General features: G+C 51.1%; 1 protein-coding gene across 1 annotated transcript in view; it reads left to right on the forward strand.

Moving 5' to 3' along the window:
* The first annotated feature begins 9,339 nt into the window (after positions 1-9,339).
* NEURL1 (neuralized E3 ubiquitin protein ligase 1) overlaps positions 9,340-19,055 on the forward strand; it is a 98,960-nt gene continuing 89,244 nt past the window's right edge. Inside the window, exon 1 of the mRNA XM_025395731.1 lies at positions 9,340-9,834. Within this exon, the coding sequence (XP_025251516.1) occupies positions 9,750-9,834 (85 nt within the window). The 5' untranslated portion in view covers positions 9,340-9,749. The remainder of the gene's footprint in view (positions 9,835-19,055) is intronic.

The following is a 19,055-nucleotide window of genomic DNA, read 5'->3' on the forward strand; positions in this document are numbered from 1 at the left end:
TTTTACTCCTGTTTCTCTAAGAAGAGACAAATAAGCCTGAATTTTAGAATGTTATTTTCTCTTCCCTCTCTTACATGACTAAGAAACTATAAAGGTAGATTTTCTGCCCAAACAGAAATGATGCTACAAGACTATGAAGAGCGGGGCTGGTGCTCTGGCTAGGAGATCCTGTGACCATCGCATGTGACACTACATGTTGGGCCAAATGCAGAGACCTAGGGGCAAAGACAGGCAGGCTGCTTTGGGGGAAGAGGGCACCTGGATAGAGTTTCAGCTCTGAGGGTGATCGGGTACACAGAGGGCCAGGCTAGGAAGCACCTCTGTTGTTGACCACACACCCTCAAGCTCTGGCCATGTAGTGACAGATGTTCCCTAGACATCTGCAGAGTGCCAGGGGCTGGGCTCGTGCAGACGCCCGTACTGGGTAACTGGCCACAGTCAGAGGGGGCATCCTGGTGTGAGTATGGGCGCTCTGGAGGACTGTGACTCAGCTGAAGTTTGGGGACCCTTGGCCTTAGTCCTGGGAGAGTCTCTGCAGGGAGCTTTGGCCTTCCATCCTACGGTCACCATGACAGGGAGAGCTCCTCTGCTGCCAGAGACCCCATCTCAGGATGAAAGGTGAAAAGTGGCCTCAGTGAAGGGCACATACTCAGAGAGGAACATCTCAGTGATTGAAGAGGGGGCCAGTTTCCTCAATGATATATTTTCTTTACCATGAAGTAGCTGATGGAAACTATAAGGGTATATGTTTTCCCAGCAAAACTCTTTTCATTTTGAAAGAGGAAAAGAGCAATCCGTAAACATGTATTTATTTATTTTTGGTTTTGAGACAGGGTCTCACTCACCTAGGCTGGAGTGCAGTGGCGTGATCACTGCTGGTTGCTGTCTCAATCTCCCCAGGCTCAGGTGATCCTCCCACCTCAGCCTCCTGAGTAGCTGGGTCTACAGGTGCACACCACCATGCCTGGCTAATTTTTGTTTCTTTGGTAAAAATGAGTTCTCACTATGTTGCCCAGGCTGGTCTTGAACTCCTGGGCTCAAGCAATCTGCCCACCTCAGCCTCCCAAAGTTCTGAGATTACAGGCATGAGCCACTGCATCTGGCCTCGTAAACTTTTTTTTTTTTTTGAGATGGAGTTTCGCTCTTGTTGCCCAGGTTGGAGTGCAATGGCACGATCTTGGCTCACTGCAACCTCCACCTCCTGGGTTCAAGCGATTCTCTTGCTTCAGCCTCACGAGTAGATGGGATGCACCACCCAGTTACTTGGTGGCATGCGTGGCGGCATGTGCCACCACGCCCCACTAATTTTGTATTTTTAGTAGAGACGGGAGTTTCTCCATGTTGGTCAGGCTGGTCTCAAACTCCCAACCTCAGGTGATCCGCCCACCTCGGCCTCCCAGAGTGCTGGGATTACAGGTGTGAGCCACCGCGCCTGGCCCTGGTAAACATTTTTAAGGTGTTTTGAATGGCTTGAGGGCTCCCCAAAAACTTCTGTCAGAGACAAAGGGGATTCCAATGGAGTTCTAGTGTCACCTAGTGGTGGCTGGAGGGAGGAACTGGGGTGAGAGGAAGGGAGAGGCGGGACACACAGCAGGTCTGCTCTTTCCGCTGAGAGAAACCTTCCTGGGAAGAGAGCTGCCCTTGGGTGTGCCTGGGTCTGCTCTGGGGAAGGGTGCGTGGAAGGGAGATGTCACACTGCCAGCAGCAAGTGGAGAAAAGTCTGCTCGCTGTCCTGGGTCTCACGCTAAAGGCATTTGGTGTGATTTAATGCTGCTGGCTTCTTGGAGTGATGCCTCCTGACTCCTATTTGTCTTTCAACTTTGGCCATGAAGGAGTGTTACATTTTTATGTGGTCATATTTATGATACTTTTCCTTTATGATTCTCTGGTCTTTGTAACATTCTTGGAAGAGTCTGCCTGCCAAGTAAAGGCCATTTAAAACATCTGTGGGAGAAAAGAGGATGCTGGGGGTACTGCAGCCATTTCGAGCATCTTTCTTTGATTTTGTTGTTTTTTTACTCTGTTTTGTGTTCATCAGTAGCTGTGTGCTCCCTGGCTAACTTCCAGAAAGCTGAGCTGAAGCCACCAGGCATCTTAGGTGTCCTCAAGCAGGAGGGGCTGGTTCAGGAGCTCAGTGAGGAGGCCTCCTCTGCCATAGGTATCTCCCTCAGGCTGGGGACGTGAAGGAATTCCACCCTGGTGCATGCACAGTATCATGGGAATCAGGACTCAGGCTGTCCTAGGCTGTGCCTCCATGCCTCCCCCATCAGCTCCTAGGCAAGTGACTTAACTTCCCCAAGCCTCGGGATTTTTATTTGTAAAATAGGAATAATAATAGTAATAATAACAAGAACAAAATTAGTACCTATCTCACAGGGTTGTTTCTGGAATTAAATGAACTAATGCATCTGAAGTGCTTAGACCAAGGCCTGGGACATATGAATAAGTGCTTCATAAATGTCACCTGTTACAATTATTTGAGCAAGTGGCCCTGGGATAGATCAATTGATGCTGGACTTTGAAGTCAGTACACAAGTTTCTCAGATGGAGACACACTGTCCTCTTTCCAACACTGGGCATTTTTTTTTCCTTTTTTTTTTTGAGATGGAGTCTTGCTGTGTTGCCCAGTCTGGTGTGCAGTGGTGCAATCTCAGCTCACTGCAACCTCCACCTCCAGGGTTCAAGTGATTCTCTTACTTCAGCCTCCCAAGTAGCTGGGACTACAGGCATGAGCCACCACACCTGGCTAATTTTTCGTATTTTTAGTAGAGACAGGGTTTCACCATGTTGGCCAGGCTGGTCTCAAACTCCTGACCTCAGGTGACCCGCCCGCCTTGGTTTCCCAAAGTGCTGGAATTACAGGCGTGAGTCACTGTGCCCGGCCAACATTGGGCATTTTCCTTTCTGCTTCATGGAGGAACCTCCTTCCGTCCTTTCAGATACAATCTTGGGAGTGCTTGGCCTCAGGTCTGGATTTTTTCCATGGGTGCTATGGGTACTTAAGCCTATGAACTTTTAAAGCATCTGCTTGAGACCAGAAAAAAAAATTACTGTCCTCAAATTATGAAAGGAAAACTTCAAACCAAAATTAATAAATGTTCACTTAAATGCTTTTGTAAATGCTTTTGTTGTATCAATGTCATTAATTGCTAAATGTAGTACTCATAAACATTTCATTATATTTGAAGACAAACATAGTTTTTTTCTCAGTTGGCAAGACATCCAACACATGCATGATTGCTTAGAAATAAAACCAGTTGTAAATTCAGTGAGTCCCTTGTTGTCCAGTGATTCCAAAAGCCAAATTTGTAAAAATCATTTCAAAATGTTTACTGCAAGAAATTATGTTTAATGTGGAATGTGGTATATTTTAGTACATTTGGCCTGACGGGGTTGGGCTCCAAAATAAGAGTTTGGGAGTCTATGAAGACCTCACAATTGATCCTGGATTCAGGGACCACCTCCCAGAGAGCAAGTCTGTCTGTGGAGCAGAGGAAGGGGCTGGGATTCATCCCTGCTACCTCCCTGCACAGTCACCTCTTCCAATAAGTTAGCCCTGCTTGGGTGGCAGCCAGCACTGGCCTGGTCCCCGTGGGGTGTCCAGCTTTCCCCAAGAAAGCCTGTAGGCCTTCTTCAAGCACCATCCTCACAACTAGAACATGTGACCATGTGGAGCGGTTTCCTAATGTGTAATCAATAAACGACCTGTATCAGACTCCACTCAATCTAAGTCTCTCAGGGTGAGGTCTGGGAGTCCGCATTTTAGTAACTTTCTCCCCCTCTCCCCAAGGCCTCATAGATGATTCTGATGCACGTTTAAGTTTGAGAATTACTAGTCTAGAGTGTGTGTGCGCCCCAGGAGGAGGGCAAGATGATCCATTTTACGATCTCATTAGTCTATTTAGTCTATGTTTCATAATATAGACAATATGAATACAGTAGTGCATATATAGAAATTATAAATAAAGAAACATACATATATTGGTGTACATGCTTTAAAAATTTATTACTGTTAGGGGTGTATGATCAAAAAGGTTTGGCGCTCAGAGCGACCTGCCCAGCCCAGCTATGTGGTCAGACCTGCTGCATGTTCAGCTCTGAACCTGGGCCTGGGAGGTGGGGAACTGGGATTGGAGTGTACAAAAAGCAGAGGACAGGCTGCCCCACGGTGGTAGCAAGGAAGCTGCACCTCACTCAGTGCCAGGGGTGCAGGTAGTGCTCAATAAATGGTCACTGGGCAATGAGTGAAGCTGAATCCCAAAAATACCTGGGAAGAAGATGGCATAGGCCCCATTCCATGCTAAAATGGGCAGCACAGACTTCCATCCTTCAGAGGGAGGGCCCGACAGGTTAATCCATCCATTCCTTTATTCATTCATTTATTTAATAACTAATTATTGAGTACGCACTAAGTATCAGGCACAGGCACTCAGGGATCTACCCCTCCAACTTGTCCAGCCACCCGCTGAAGTTCAGGCAGGACACCACCCCCTCCCCCCACAGCTTTTCTGATAGCCTGATTAACCATGGGCTGGTGGCTGGGTGGACACGGTGGCACATGCCTATAATCCCTTTAGGAGGCCTAGTCGGGACCTGAAGCCAGGAGTTCAATACCAGCCTGAGCAACAAACTGAGATCTCATCTCTTAAAAAACATAAATAAATAAATAGTCAGGCATGGTGGTGCGTGCCTGTAGTCTCAGCTACTCAAGAGATTGAGGTGGGAGCATCGTTTGAGCCCAGGAGGTCGAGGTAGCAGTGAGCTATGATCACGCTACTGCATTCCAGCCTGGGTGACAGAGTGAGACCCTCAGCTCTAAACACCAAAAACAGGCGGAGCGTGGTGGCTCATGACTGTAATCCCAGCACTTTGGGAGGCCGAGGCGGGCAGATCAATTGAGGTCAGGAGTTCAAGACCAGCCTGGCCAACATGGCAAAATCCTGTCTCTTCTAAAAATACAAAAAATTAGCTGGCTGTGCTGGCAAACACCTGTAATCCCAGCTACTCAGGAGGCTGAGGCACGAGAATTGCTTGAACCCAGGAGGGGAGGTTGCAATAAGCTGAGCTCATGCCACTGCATTCCAGCCTGGGTGACAGAGTTAGACTCTGTCTCAAACAAACAAATAAACAAAACCCAAACTAACACAATGGGCTGGGACTTTGGGAATAGGAGGGTGCTATTTGTCGTAGCCAGGGATAGTTGTGGCTGTTTCCCATTTTAAGGTTAGTTTCTCTGCATGGAGGGGGGTGTCATGCCATTGACGAGGGTGATCCCAATTCAGGGGAATCCAGCTTGGCCTAGAGGCACCCCACTCTTGTCTGCCTGAGGAAGGGTCATCCCTCTGGCTGGTTCTGAACTCAGCATCCAGAGGCTCAGGGAAGGAAGTAAGACTCTCAGTCAAATACGCTATTATTTTATCAACATGGTGACTCCAAGACTTGAACTGATCTGGAAGCTATGGAGAGAGAGAAAGAGGAAGGTAGGTAGAGAGAGGTGAACCAGGCAGGAGCAGCCAGCCAGGGTGGGAAGAGCAGAGACTGCAAGGAGAGAAAGTGACCAGGGTGGGAAAAAGCACAGAAGGAAGGGCAGGGAGAAAGATGAGAAGGGGTGGGAAGTGGGTAGACAGTAAAAGAAACCAGCAAGGGCCAGGCGCAGTGGCTCACTACTGTAATCCCAGCACTTGGGGAGGCTGAGGCAGGTGGATCACTTGAGGTCAAGAGTTAGGGACAAGCCTGGCCAACACGGTGAAACCTTGTCTCAATTACAAATACAAAAATTAGCTGGACATGGTGGTGTGTGCCTGTAGTCCCAGCTACTCAGGAAGCTGAGGCTGGAGAACTGCTTGAACCCGGAAGGTGAAGGTTGCAAGACTGCAGTGAGCTGAGATCGTGCCACTGCACTCCCACTGGGCAAGACTCTGTCTCAAAAGAAAGAAATCAGCAAGAAGAGAGCAACAGGGAAGGAAAGGAAGGTGGGGAAGGTGGGGAAGGTGGGGAAGGTGGGAGTGGAGCTGCTGTTGAAGGAAGCTTCCCCAGGTTCCTGCCCGCGGCCTCCCTCTCCTGCGTGCCTGTGTGTGCACTCAGAACACCGACGCATGCACATACAAGGACACAGGTTTTCGCGAAAGTGCACACGTATGCACTGACACCCACCCCCTCAGGCACTGCTCACAGAATCCGCACTGCTGGGTGTGTAGGTGTTGCCACTGTGACTGGTGCTGGAGCACCACCTTGTGGGTATTAATAGTTTCCCCTGAAGCCATCAAAACAGAGACTTCATCAGCCCCAGTCTCCCTGGCAGTTTCCTTCTTCCTCTTCCTTTCCAGGATGGGTCTGGGAAGGGTCCTCTGGATCAGAGCTACCACCCAGCCACCCCAACTCCCACCCCCATGTTTCCCAGCAGCTGCCTTGGGGAAGGATGGCAGGAAGGCCTCCGGGTTCTGCCCCAGGTCTGGGAATAAGGAGACTGCTGGCCTTCTTCGACCCTCTGAGTTGGGTCTACCCTAAGTCCCTGCCAGGGAAAAGTTGCTGGGGCACAGGACTCCTCAGAAGGGCCGCACTCAACTTCTCTGAATCCTATGCAGCCACACCAACCTCCTCTAGGTCCCTTCCTGGCCAGAGACCTAGTTGACACTAACAGTGGTGTCCCCTCTTCCAGTACAGAGCTCCCTGAAGGACTAGGGTGAGGGTAGAGAGGAGCCTAGTGCATGAAATGTAAGAGGCCCTCGTTCCCAGGCTCGTGTAAGTGCAAGGTTGGTATCTGCATGACCTTGACAGTGGGTGCCTCCTTCAATTTTGCGCCAGGGATGCCTTGGCTACCTCATCCTATCCCAGCCCCGTTGATACTCCCATCAGCTCCTCATTAGTTCCCTGCCTTTGTCCCTGATGCCTCTCACCTTCCTTTGGGACTCCCTGGGATCACGCTGCCCTGAGCTGCAGAACCTGGGCTGCCTCTGGACTCAGATGAGCACAAACCTCTGGCCCTCACTTCCCTCCTTCCCTTTGACCTTCCTCTCTCCCCTGCTTTGCCCATAGCCCCAGGTCTAGGCCATGTGGGGCCTGTGACATCCCCTTGTCAGGCGAGGTAGTTCATGCCTGTAATCCCAGTACTTTCGGAGTCTGAGGCAGGTGGATCACCTGAGGTCAGGAGTTCGAGACATCCCTGCTGTGCTCTGCCTTTGGGGCCTCATCCCCTCCCCCATTCCCCTGCCCACACCGGACTTACCCAGAGCTACCATCTGTAAATCCTAGCAAGGCCCTTGTACTTCACACACACTCCAGCAGAATGAGTCTCAACTATGCAGAGTCCTCCTATTTGTTCTAACTTGTGAAAGGCCTGATCCTAGCTGCCACTCACAGTGACTTCATTCCAGCAGATTTCAGGGGGAATGTAAGTGTGTGTGCTTGTATAGGTGTGAGTGTGTGATAGTGTAGAGGTATGTGAGCGCATGTGTGAGTGTGTTGCCATTCAGAGCCTGTGGATTTCTGATGCATGAGTCATTAGCTGGGAGTGAGCCTTGGGAAGATACTGCCCATAAATAAGACAGCCATCTCTGACCTGCTGTGGCCATCTGCAGCTGCCTGCACACGTGATCCTGGGCATCTGGGAGGCTGGAGGCCGGGGTCGGAGCTGTCTTTCCCTTCAGATTCCAGAGAGAGAGCGGCTGTCACAGATATTTCTAGCTTGCCTGGAGTCCCAGACATTTAAGGGTGTGATGCCTGGAATGGGGATGGAGCGAGGAGAGCAGGAGAGGAAAATAAAGGGTGGTTCAGGAGGCTCTGCTCCCAAGGATCTCAGTGGAGTCTCCTGGCCCGCAGTGGGAAGCATGCATTCCACAATTATTTTCTGAGAATCTGTCACATGCCAGGCACTCCCCCAGGGGGTAAGGACACTCTGGTGAACATGACTGACCTGTGCTCTCCCCTCACAGAGCTTATGTTCTAGCAGGGAGGCAGAAGATAAACGACGAAAGGCTACTCGTAAGCAAATTACATATAAAAGCTACGAAGAAAATAAAATGGAATATCGTGGAAAGTGACTGAGAGTGGAGGGGTCCTTTAGTTGGGACAGTCAGGGAATGTCAGGACTCGACTTGTGCCTAGATAATGAGGAGCCGCCAAATGGAGACTTGGGGGAAGAACCTTCTATTATAGAAAAGGATACACGAGATGTCCCCCTGCCCACCCACGTCTTCACTGGACTCTGGATCAGAGTTGCTGAAGCCAGATCAGGGAGCTAGAGATGACTCAGAGGAGCAGGAAGGCTGATTCCCTGGGGGGAACCTTGGAACGTCTTCCATCCCTGATAGACCAGGAGAGATGCCCCAGGTCCAGGTGGGAGAAGAATGGCTTCCGTTTCGCTTCCTGCAGGCTTCTTGGTGCAGTGCTGATCTACAGGAAGGCAATAGCCACATGAATAGGGCACTTGCTGAAACCCCCTTCCTCCAGGAAGCCTTCTTTGACTGCCATAGGTTGCATAGGCTCCTCTCTCCCACCTTGTTACAGCTAACAGAACCACTCAGTTCAGAGCTGGTGGTCTTCTGATGCTGTCCCGGAGATCTGTTCCCTCAGCTTGGCCAGAGCTCCAGGCTTGTGGGTCTGGTTCGTGGGCATTTAAAGGCCCTCAGTGGCACCTATGCATCAGTGAGACTGCTCGGGGTTCCGGCTCTGAACCCTTGCCCTGGCGCCGCTACCCTGGCTGAGAACGGAGGGTCAAGTGCCAGGGTCCTAATCTTAATTACTTTATCCAAGCATCCGCTCGTCCATTTACATGTTTCCCTGGGCTCTCCACTCTGCGCCAGGCCCGGTACCTGGAGCTAGGGAAACCGAACATGAGCGCTGGCTCGCCCGCACCCGCATCCGGGGAGCTCGGCGTTCTCGCGGCCCTGCTCCCCTTGTTTTCAAGTGCAAGTTCCATGGTTCCGTGCTGGGAATAAGGCCAGCCCCGGAGGCCACCATCCTCGCCTGATGTCTTACCCGGACCCGCGCCGCCGAGAGCTTGCGGCTGCGGGAACGCGGCGCGCCCCGGGGTCACATCTGGCCTAGCGGGCGCGCGCGTGTCACTAAGACGCTCATTCACCGGCGCAGCTGTCACCATAACAACCGGAGCGAGGGAATCCTGGCGACTGCCGGGGCGGGGGGCGGGGGCGGCGGTCGCAGGAGGGACCCGGCGCGGGCGGGACCGCGGCGGTCGGGGGACACCAGCCGCGTCGGGAGCGCCCAGCACGCCCCGCGCTCCGCCGAGCCCCGCTCCATGCAGACCCGCGGGCGGGAGGGAGCCAAGCACATCGCCGCCGCGGCCGTCCCCGCGGGGCGGTGACCGAGCCTGCCTCGGAGCCGCCGAACGCCCACGCCGGGGGCCCTGACTCTATGGCCCGGGGGGAGCGCGCCGGAGCCGCCGCGCCGCCCACCCCCAGCCGGAACCCGAGCGTCCCGGGGAGCAAGCGGGGAGCCCCGGGCGGCCCCGGCCCCGGCCCAGGGCCCTGCTTGTGGCCCCCGCTTCCGCCACGGGGCATGGGAGGCAGGTAGCCCCGCTCGCGCCAGGACACCCGCGGCGGGCGGGACCCGCCAAGGACCGCGAAGTCCCGAGAAAGGAAGCAGAGAAGAGGTCCGCCCGCCCCCGGCCGCAGCCCCAGCAGGGCCCTCCCCCGGCGGCGCGCACCCGCGCGCGCACACTCGCACACCGCACCTCCGCTCCTGCCCGGCCTCGCCCCCACCAGCGAGCGCCGAACCCCCTGGGGCCGGATGCCATGGGTAACAACTTCTCCAGTATCCCCTCGCTGCCCCGAGGAAACCCGAGCCGCGCGCCGCGGGGCCACCCCCAGAACCTCAAAGGTAGGCTCCCCGGCCGGGCGCAGCTGGAGGACTGGGGCGCAGGTGGAGGGCCAGGGAGGTGTGGTTGGGGAGGACGGGCAGACGCCACCTGTTGTGCGGGTCTGGAGGCCGGAGATGCACCTCTGCCTGTGGAGAGGGCTGGGGGTGGAGGGCAGCCGGCGATGATGGTGATGGTGGATGGCGTCCCGCGGGGTCTGCGCAGTTCTGTCTGCTGGCACTGGGAACGTCAGTGGAGTCCCCTTAGGCCATGGTGTTAGGCGAGCCTGAAGAAGTGGGAAAGGACGTTTGCCAGGTCGATAGCGGAGTGGGGAGTGAGGAGGGAAGCTTGGGTCGTCCGTCTTCAGGGAGGCACCTCGGTCGGTCTCCTTTTCATCGGCCCTAGGGCTGGAGAGACCAGGCTGGGAGCACTAGTTGCATTTCCAATGGGAGAGTTTTAAAAATTCAGGACAGGCTTACAGCAGACTGGAATAAAGGCTCAGAGCTGCTGGTTCCTGGGGTCCTTTGTAGCCGTTGGCTTTTCGCATCCTTTGAATTAGTTTGATTTCTCGTTTTCCCAAAGACCAGATATCCAGTCAGAGCCCTAGAAAAGAGGGGCTGGCAGCCTTGAAACAGAGGGACATTTACCAGAAATGTCTTTGCTCTCCGTCGGCCCAGATCCACTCAGCACCCTCAGGGTGGCCCTAGGCCCAGTCTCCCCGTTCCGAGCCTGCCATTCCTGTCTTGGCGCTTCCAATGCTGTTTCTGACCTCTGGAAGACACTGCTGGGTCCTCCTGGGCCCTCAGACCTACTGAATTCCTTCAGGAAGGATAACAATAGTGCCCTTTAACACAAGGCATCGAACTTTCTCAAACACGTTTTCAGCGAGCGTGGACACTGCTTGGGGTAGTCAGCAGAGCAGACCTAATCACACTATACCCATTTTACAGATGAGGAGAACCAAGGCTGGCTTCAGGTTCCCAAAGCCAGTCAGACCTCGGCACTAGGTGCTAGGCTGTAGACCCGTACCTTTTGACTTGGAATTCTGTCCCTTCTTTTGCTGAACAGTTAACTTTTAAGACCAGGGAAGAGAAGGAGAGACGGGACCACTGTCCTGCATTCTAATACTCCAGCTCTTTCGAAACTTCAGCTCTCACTTGGCTCAGGAAAATCAATGGGTTTGTTGGGTCTTTCTGGAAATTAATATGGCAATGTATGTCAAGATGCTCTAAAAGTATCAATTTGTTGGCCGGGTGCGGTGGCTCACGCCTGTAATCCCAGTACTTTGGGAGGCCAAGGCAGGTGGATCACTTGAGGTCAGGAGTTCCAGACCAGCCTGGCCAATGCGGCAAAACCCGGTCTCTACTAAACGTACAAAAATTAGCCGGGCATGGTGGTGCGTGTCTATGATCCCAGCTACTCGGGAGGCAGAGGCAGGAGAATCCCTTGAATCTGGGAGATGGAGGTTGCAGTGAGCTGAGATCATGCCACTGCACTCCAGCCTGGGCAACAGAGCGAGACTCTGTCTCGCAAAAAAAGGAAAAAAAAATCAATTTGTTGACCTTGTAATTTTACTGAGAGGAATTGATCCTAAGGAAGTAGAGATGCAGGCATATATACTTATGGCACTAGGCTAGGATGTTCATGGCAGTGCTATTTATACTAGGTGGATAACCTAAATGCTCAGTAATCGTGGTATGTACTCTTGGTAGAGTACTATGCAGTCGTTAAAATTATATTTGTGAAGAATATTTGATGACTTTGGAAAATGCTCACAGTATGATGACAGAATACAAAGTTGCGAAGACTGTATGATCCCAATTTTGTTTAAAAAGTGATATGAATGCAAAAAATCCCAACGAAAACAAAACAAGCAAAAATGCTTGTAAAGTTTCCAAAAGGTTAACAATGATTTCCTCTGGATATGTGATCGTATGGGATTGTTTTTTTCTTTTTTATATTTTGCTTTTTTCTAAAATTTCTATAATAAGCAATATTATTTTTGTAATCAGAAAGAAGCTTTCAGTGTTAGCAAGTATGAAGACTGTTTCTGAGCATTGGAAACAGATTCCTAATGAACCTATGAATATCGTTCAGCTCAACCTTCTCTGCAAGTGAGAATAATGAGGCAAAAGAATAATTGCCCAAATTAAAGTGGGAAAACTGGGCCCTGTCCTTCAGGGGGCAGGGGTTAGCTGGGGGCCAGAGGGTTGACTTGGCCCTTAATAGTCACAGACTGTCTTCCTGAGAAGGCCTTGCTCCATCCTTGTCTCTATGGAAACACAGAGAGCTCCCCACTAATTGCATCTTTTTAATCTAAAATTTGGAATTGTGGGGATCTGAGGTCTCTGTGGCTAGGGTCTTCAGCAGAAGGCAGGAGTGGGGCCCCCATCCACACACCTACTCTAGGTGACCATGGGAATTTTGATCCCACTCCTACTAAGCCTGAAATGAAGGACAGAGTGTGCCCATGAAGGCCACCCGTTGTTGGCTCTGTCCTTCACCCAGGGTCCACTGATCCTCCTTCTCAGCTTGACTTCTAGGGACTGCTTCCCATCTTTCTACTCTAATAGAGCCATCACCTTTATTCTGTAATTGTTTAGTGTTTATTCCCAATTCCCTTCTAAATGTGTCAGCATCGACCTACGAGTCTTCTCTGATGTATCAGTGGTCAGCCAGAAGTCCATTCTAATTGTGTTGGCGTTGACCTGATAGGCTGTGATGTTAACTGCCTACCCAGAGTTCTGCTGGGATGGCGTCTGTATTCAGCCAGAATTCATCTCTAATTCTTATCAGTGCTCATCCAGAAATTTGCTGGGAGTAGGGGTGGAGTGACTGTCTTGATTTTTTTTCTCTCCTTACATAATTGCAATCTCTTGATTCCTCACCATTTTAATTAAAACAACTGGAAGGGACCTGGTATAATAGGGATCCTGGGACTGATCAGAGATAAGATAGGTCTGGCTGTCAGACTGACATGACATGGGACCTCACCATCGCCTCTCGGGTGGTAGACTTTGGTCTTCTTCCTGGGAACACGCTGACCCCACTGTGCTGCTGGTGGTTCCCACTGGGTTCTGAACAGCGTTGGTCTAGGAGTGTTCAGGGGAGAGGTCCACGGTGTAGCTCTGGGCTTAGCACCGACAGGCAGTGCCTGAGGAGCTCCTATGTGCCCAGCTCAGAGGTAAGACACCCCTGGCCTTTCCCAGGCTGGAGATCTACTTGAAAGGCATGAATGAGGGAGTGAATGGAATCAAGTGTTTGCTTGGTTGGACTGTCGAAACCCAGATGTGTGGGCAGAGATCAGAGAAGGGGCATCGGGGAGGATCTGAGCTGGACATGGAGGGAACTGCAGGAACTGGATAGACAGCAAGGGATGCAGCAGAGTCCTAGGGTGTGGGAGAAGGAGGAAAGGCACAGACAGTAAAGGCTTGGAGGGGCTCGAGCGTATATGTATATATTACATGTAATAGAAAGTATATGTATATGGAAGTTATGTATATATTTTCAGTGAGGGGCACAGAGTAACTGGGGTAGCGTGCACAGGAGGTTCATGCCTCGTGGAGAAAAATACAAAGAATAAAGATTTTCCTCCTTGCCCAGGTCTTTCTGAGTGCCTGCCTGCTGAGTGCTAAGTGGTGAGGGACAGGCATCCTAGGAAAGCCCATGGAGGGCTATTCAGCCCCAGTGGTTACCCATAGATGGAGACTGGATGGGCTACCTCCCATTTTTTTTATTGTAAAATTTACATAACCTGAAATTTGTCATTTTAAAATGTATAATTCAGTGGCATTTAGTACATTTACAATACTGTACAACCACTGCCTCTACCTAATTCTGGAATATTTTTATCATTTCAAAAGGAAACTCCATGCCCATTAAGCAGTCACTCCTATTACCCTCTCGCCTGAATCCCTGGCAACCACGAATCTACTCTGTGTCTCTATGGACTTGCCTATTCCAGGCATTTCATATACATGGAAGGATACAATATTTGTCCTTTTGTGTCAAGCTTCGTTTACTTAGCATAATCTTTTCAAGGTTCATCCATGTTGTAGCGTGCACCTTTTTTCCTTTTGTGGTTGAATAATATTCTATTGTAAGAATATGCCACATTTCACTTATCCATTCATCAGTTGGAAGACTTTAGGTTGTTTCTACATTTTGGTTTTCATGAATAATGCTGCTATGAACATCTGTGTCTAAGTCTTTGTTTGAACACCTGTTTTGGGTTCTTCTGGGTATACACCTAAACGTACACCTCCCATCTTTCAAAAGGTGGTGCTTCTTGAATTGGATACTTCACAAAGTCACTGGTTGTGACAGCTGTAGGAAGGCCGTCCCCTTCCATGTCTGGCTGGGTGTGACACCAGCGAGACACCTGTTGTTTTCACTCTCTTTTCTATGACGGCTGAGGCTCCTGGGGGGCTGAAGGAGGAGCTGTGAAGGTTGACTAAGGATCTTGATTCTTGTGGTGGGCCAGAGTGAGTCATGAGAACTTGTCTGTAGACCCTGAATTTCTTCACTACTCTTTGGGGATGAGAGCAGAGGCGGGGGAAGGCTTATCCGTGCACAAGGTCTTAGCTGTTTTTCTTTTCCTCTCTCCCTCTCTCCTTCCCTCCCTCCCTCCCTTTCTTCCTTCCTTTCTTCCTTCATTCCCTTCCTCCCTCCCTCCCTTCTTCCTTCCTTCCTTCCTCCCTCCTTCCCTCCCTCCCTTCCTGCCTGCCTGCCTGCCTTCCCTCCCTTCCTCCTTCCCTTCCTTCTTTTCTTTTATTTTGGCTAGAGTGCAGTGGTGTGATCTTGGCTCATTGAAGCCTCAACTTCCTGGGCTCAAGTGATACTCCTGCCTCAGTCTCCCAAGTAGCTGGGACCGCAGGCACACACCACCAGTCCTGGTTTATTTCTGTAGGTTTTTTTTAAGAGATGGCATCTTGCCATGTTGCCCAGGATGGTCTGGAACTCCTGGGCTCAAGCAGACCTCCTGCCTTGGCCTCCCAAAGTGCTGGGGCCACTGTGCTCGGCCCCTAGCCATTTTTCTGCACTCACATTCTCACAGCTACTTCCCTGATCTGGGTCCTCATCTCAGATATTGCCACAGCTGCCATCCTAATTGGCTTCTCTGCCTCTGGTCCCTCCTTTGATGCTGCCGGAGTGATTCTCCCAAAGTACTATCTTCATCATACCCTTCCCTGCTTCAGTTACCATAATGGGATATTCAAGGTCTCCATTCTTTGGTCAACCCACAGATCTTCCCTCAGCTCTTGTCTGGGCTCCTTCCTTGGTTGTCACGACGCTTGCAGATTAGGTGAGCTCATCCAGCTCTCCGCCCCCGGGGAATGCAGCAGACGGATCTGGGGGGGTGCCTGGTGGCCTCCTCAGAGTGACTGGCTGCGTCAGCCCCATGTTGAACCCAGAGCACCCATCCTGCATGCCCTGTTGGTTTTCAGTTCAGTTTTACCTTTGAACCCTGTTATGTTAATTATCGTGATAATATTTACAATAGCTACCATGCACTGGGTGGTTACTGTGTACCAAGTTCTTACATGTGGATTATTTCCATTAATACCCTCCCAACAACCTATGGAAGGAGGTAGCATTGTCACTGTTTTACCGATGGGGGAAAAGAGGCTCAGAGGGGTTAAATAACTTATCCCAGTCCACACAGAAGCTGATGGGGCTGGGATTCAAAGCCAGGGCTCTCAGACTTGAGAGTTTATTACTGTGATTGCTGCATTATCCTGCCCCTGTAGCATTTAGTCTTGGGTGGGCTCTATCTTTCATTGTGGGAGAGAGATGGGGGAGTAATTTTTGAGTCTCTGGACAGAGCCCCAGGGCTGGGAAAGGGCACACCATGGGGTTCTTGATGCTTTCTCCCTTGGCTAACCAGAGGATCAGGAGGGCTGTGCTAGTCTGGAATTCCCAGCCTCCTCCCCTTACACTTTCTTCAGGGTTTTAGACAGTAGATCCATCAGACACTTTGGAGGAAGCTTACAGTTCTTTGGGGCCAGTGTTTCTCAGAGTGAGGTTTTTCTACTGCCTGCATCAGCGTTAGCTGGAAGCGTGTCTACCCTGCAGGTTCCCAGCCCCCAGCTCAGACCCGCTGACTCAGAATACATTGGGGATGGGGCCCTCAAACCTGCGTGTTTAACAAGATCCTCAAGATCTGAGAACTGTTGTGACTCTGGGACCTCAGAACAGTCCTACTCTGGCAAGGTTGGAGGAGGTGGGACTAGGCTTCTCAGAGGAGGAGAGCCCAGAGTTGGATGGGGGAGATTTGGAGGGGAGCTAGAAGGGCTGGCAGCAAAGGCACAGAGGCAGAGAAACACAGGGTGTGTTCAGAGATGGTGAGCAGTCCTCTTGCTTGGATGTGGGGTCCCCAGTGGGGACGTTAACAGGTCAATCTTTGAAGGTAGGCTGGGGTCATATCTTGGAAGGCCTATGATATTAGGACAAGGAAGTTAGATTTTATCCTGTAGGCATTGAGAGCCATGGACGGCTTTTGAGCAAGATGCATGTAGTGATTTTATTTCAACAACACCAACGGCGGTGGAAGGCAGGCTGGGGAGAGGAGGGGATGAGGCATCTGGAGCTGCTGAGAGGTTCACAGAGGCTGTCAGTCTTCTGTCCTAGGCCAAGCTGACGTGCTCATCTGGGGTTCCCATGGGCAAGTCTGGAAGCATTCCCAACCCACAGCTATGGGCAGTAGGACTATTGCTCACAGGCAGAAAAAAGAAAAAACCAGCAATGAAAGGATTTTTAAGAAGCCCAAGTTCTGATGCTAGGAGTATTAATGTAAATAAATTCATTTAATCTCCCCAAAAGGAGAGGTAAGTATTATTCCCATTTTATTATTTATTATTATTATTATTTTGAGATGGAGTTTTGCTCTTGTCACCCAGGCTGGAGTGCAATGGCACGATCTCGACTCACTGCAACCTCTGCCTCCCAGGTTCAAGTGATTCTCCTGCCCCAGCCTCCTGAGTAGCTGGAATTACAGGCACCGGCCACCAAAGTCCAGCTAATTTTTGTATTGTTAGTAGAGACAGGGTTTCACCATGTTGGCCAGGCTGGTCTCAAACTCCTGACCTCAGGAGATCCGCCCGTCTCGGCCTCCCAAAGTGCTGGGATTACAGGTATGAGCCACCACGCCTGGCCATTATTTATTTATTGTAGCGATAGAGTCTCTCTATGTTACCCAGGCTAGATTCGAACTCCTGGGCTCAAGCGATCCTTCTGTTTCAGCCTCCTGGGACTGCAGGTGCACACCACTGTGCCAGGCTCTTATTGTTCCCATTTTATACATGAGAAAGCCGAGACTAAAGGATGTGAAGAGTGCTGCCCAGAAACACTGAGCTAGGAAAGAGCAGGGCTGGGATTTCTACCCAGGACACCGAAGGTGATCAGGGAGGAAACTGATCTTGGGGGAGAATTTCTCCACATTAGGACTCTTTTCCTGGGCCCTCTGGGATGGTGTCTTAGTCCGCTTGTTCTGCCATAACAAAATACTACAGACTGGATGGCTTAAGCAATGGAAATGCATTGTCTTAGAGTCCTGGAGGCCGGAAGTCTGAGATCGAGGTGCCAGCACGGTTAGGTTCCATTGAGGGCCCTCTTCCTGGCTTTCAGGTGGCTCCTTCTTGCTGTGACCTCACATGGCCTGTTCTTGGCGTGTGCGTATGGAACGAGAGTGATCTTTCTCTCTTCCTCTTATTATAAAGCCACTAATCCTATCAGATCAGGACCTCACCCCTCTGACCTTATTTAACCTTAATTACCTCCTAAAGGCCCTATCTCCAAATATAGTCATATTGCATATTAGGGTTTCAATATATGAATATTGAGGGGCGGGTAAAATTCAGTCCATAGCAGATGGCATGTGCTCGCTTCCAAGGTGTGCACAAGGAGGCACAGGCATTGGTTCTAAATCACAGAGCCCAAGATGGAGGCAGGATGAGCAAAAGCGGTAAGAGAAGGAAGAAGAGTGAGGGTAGGAAGGTGGGTGGGAGCTAGGCACTGCCCAGGGCATGCTAGGGCTGCCTGTTTCCTGTTAGTTTGTGCCTGTCTCGTTCCTGGACCTGCACACCCAGGGGCTAGAGCTGAGGGGCTGCTTCACGCTGAGCCGGTTGCTTTGGCAACCCTGGGCAGGATGCAAGTGGTCTCCTTGGTAACGCCTGGGAAACCTGCCTCAGGGATGGAGGGAAGTGAACTGGCCAGCATCAGGCTGGGTGGCACGGGCAGAACTGGCCCCGGCTGCTGAGACAAGCAGGCGGATAGGAGGGCCAGCTTCAGAAACAGCCTGGGCCGCCTTTTGGCCATTTCCAGCAAGCCTGAGTCCAAAGGCCCTGTGGAGCCTGTGGGTCCCACCTGGCCAGACCAGAGGCACTAGTGGGCCAGCCCAGGAAGTGGGAGGTGGTAGGGGGGCTGGGGAGAGGGAGAATATAGCTTCTGGATGACAGATCCAGCTCCAGAGTTTATTAAAAGATGCTTATCAGGAGTCATTCCCTGGATGGCTTTGGGAAATGAGCAGGTGTTGACACTTGTAGGGGGTAAGAAGGCAGAGCTTAGAGAAAAAGAAGGGCTAAGAGAAGAGGAGGAGGGAATAAGCAGGAGTCACTGGGAGGCAGGTGGGAGGCCTTGGCTTTTTCTCTGCTCTAGTAACAGTTCCAAGGGGAGGCGGGGCTCCAGCACTGGGCTTGGGAACTGAAGTTCTCTGAGGATGAGAGTCGGGGTTTGTGGGATGCACTAATGGGGAGGGTAACAGGTGGGTGGGAGAGCTCATTTCATTGTTTAACAAGCTAAGCATCAGCTGACTGCCATCAGCCATGGGCCAGGCACCCTCCTGGGCACGCGGATATGGTGAGAAATGCAATAGGTCAGTGCTCACCATTTCCAGCTTACCCTTTAGTGGGAAGGCAGATGGGAATAAAAATGACAAACGCATAAAAATGAATCTGGAGATGACAATTGCTAATATCTATGTGCTAGAGCTCATGCTGTGCTCCCCTCCCCGCCACCCCCAGCTTTTTTTTGAGACAGGGTCTTGTTCTGTTGCCCAGGTTGGAGTGCAATGGCATGATCACAGCTCACTGCAGCCTCACCCCCGGGCTCAATGGATCCTCCCTCGTCAGCCTCCTGAGTAGCTGAGACTACAGGTGTGCACTAGTATTTTATTTTTTATTTTTATTTTTATTTTTATTTTTATTTTTATTTTATTTTTTTTTGTTTTTGTTTTTTTTTTTTTGAG

This window comes from Theropithecus gelada, chromosome 9, assembly GCF_003255815.1.
Source record: "Theropithecus gelada isolate Dixy chromosome 9, Tgel_1.0, whole genome shotgun sequence".
NCBI lineage: Eukaryota > Metazoa > Chordata > Mammalia > Primates > Cercopithecidae > Theropithecus > Theropithecus gelada.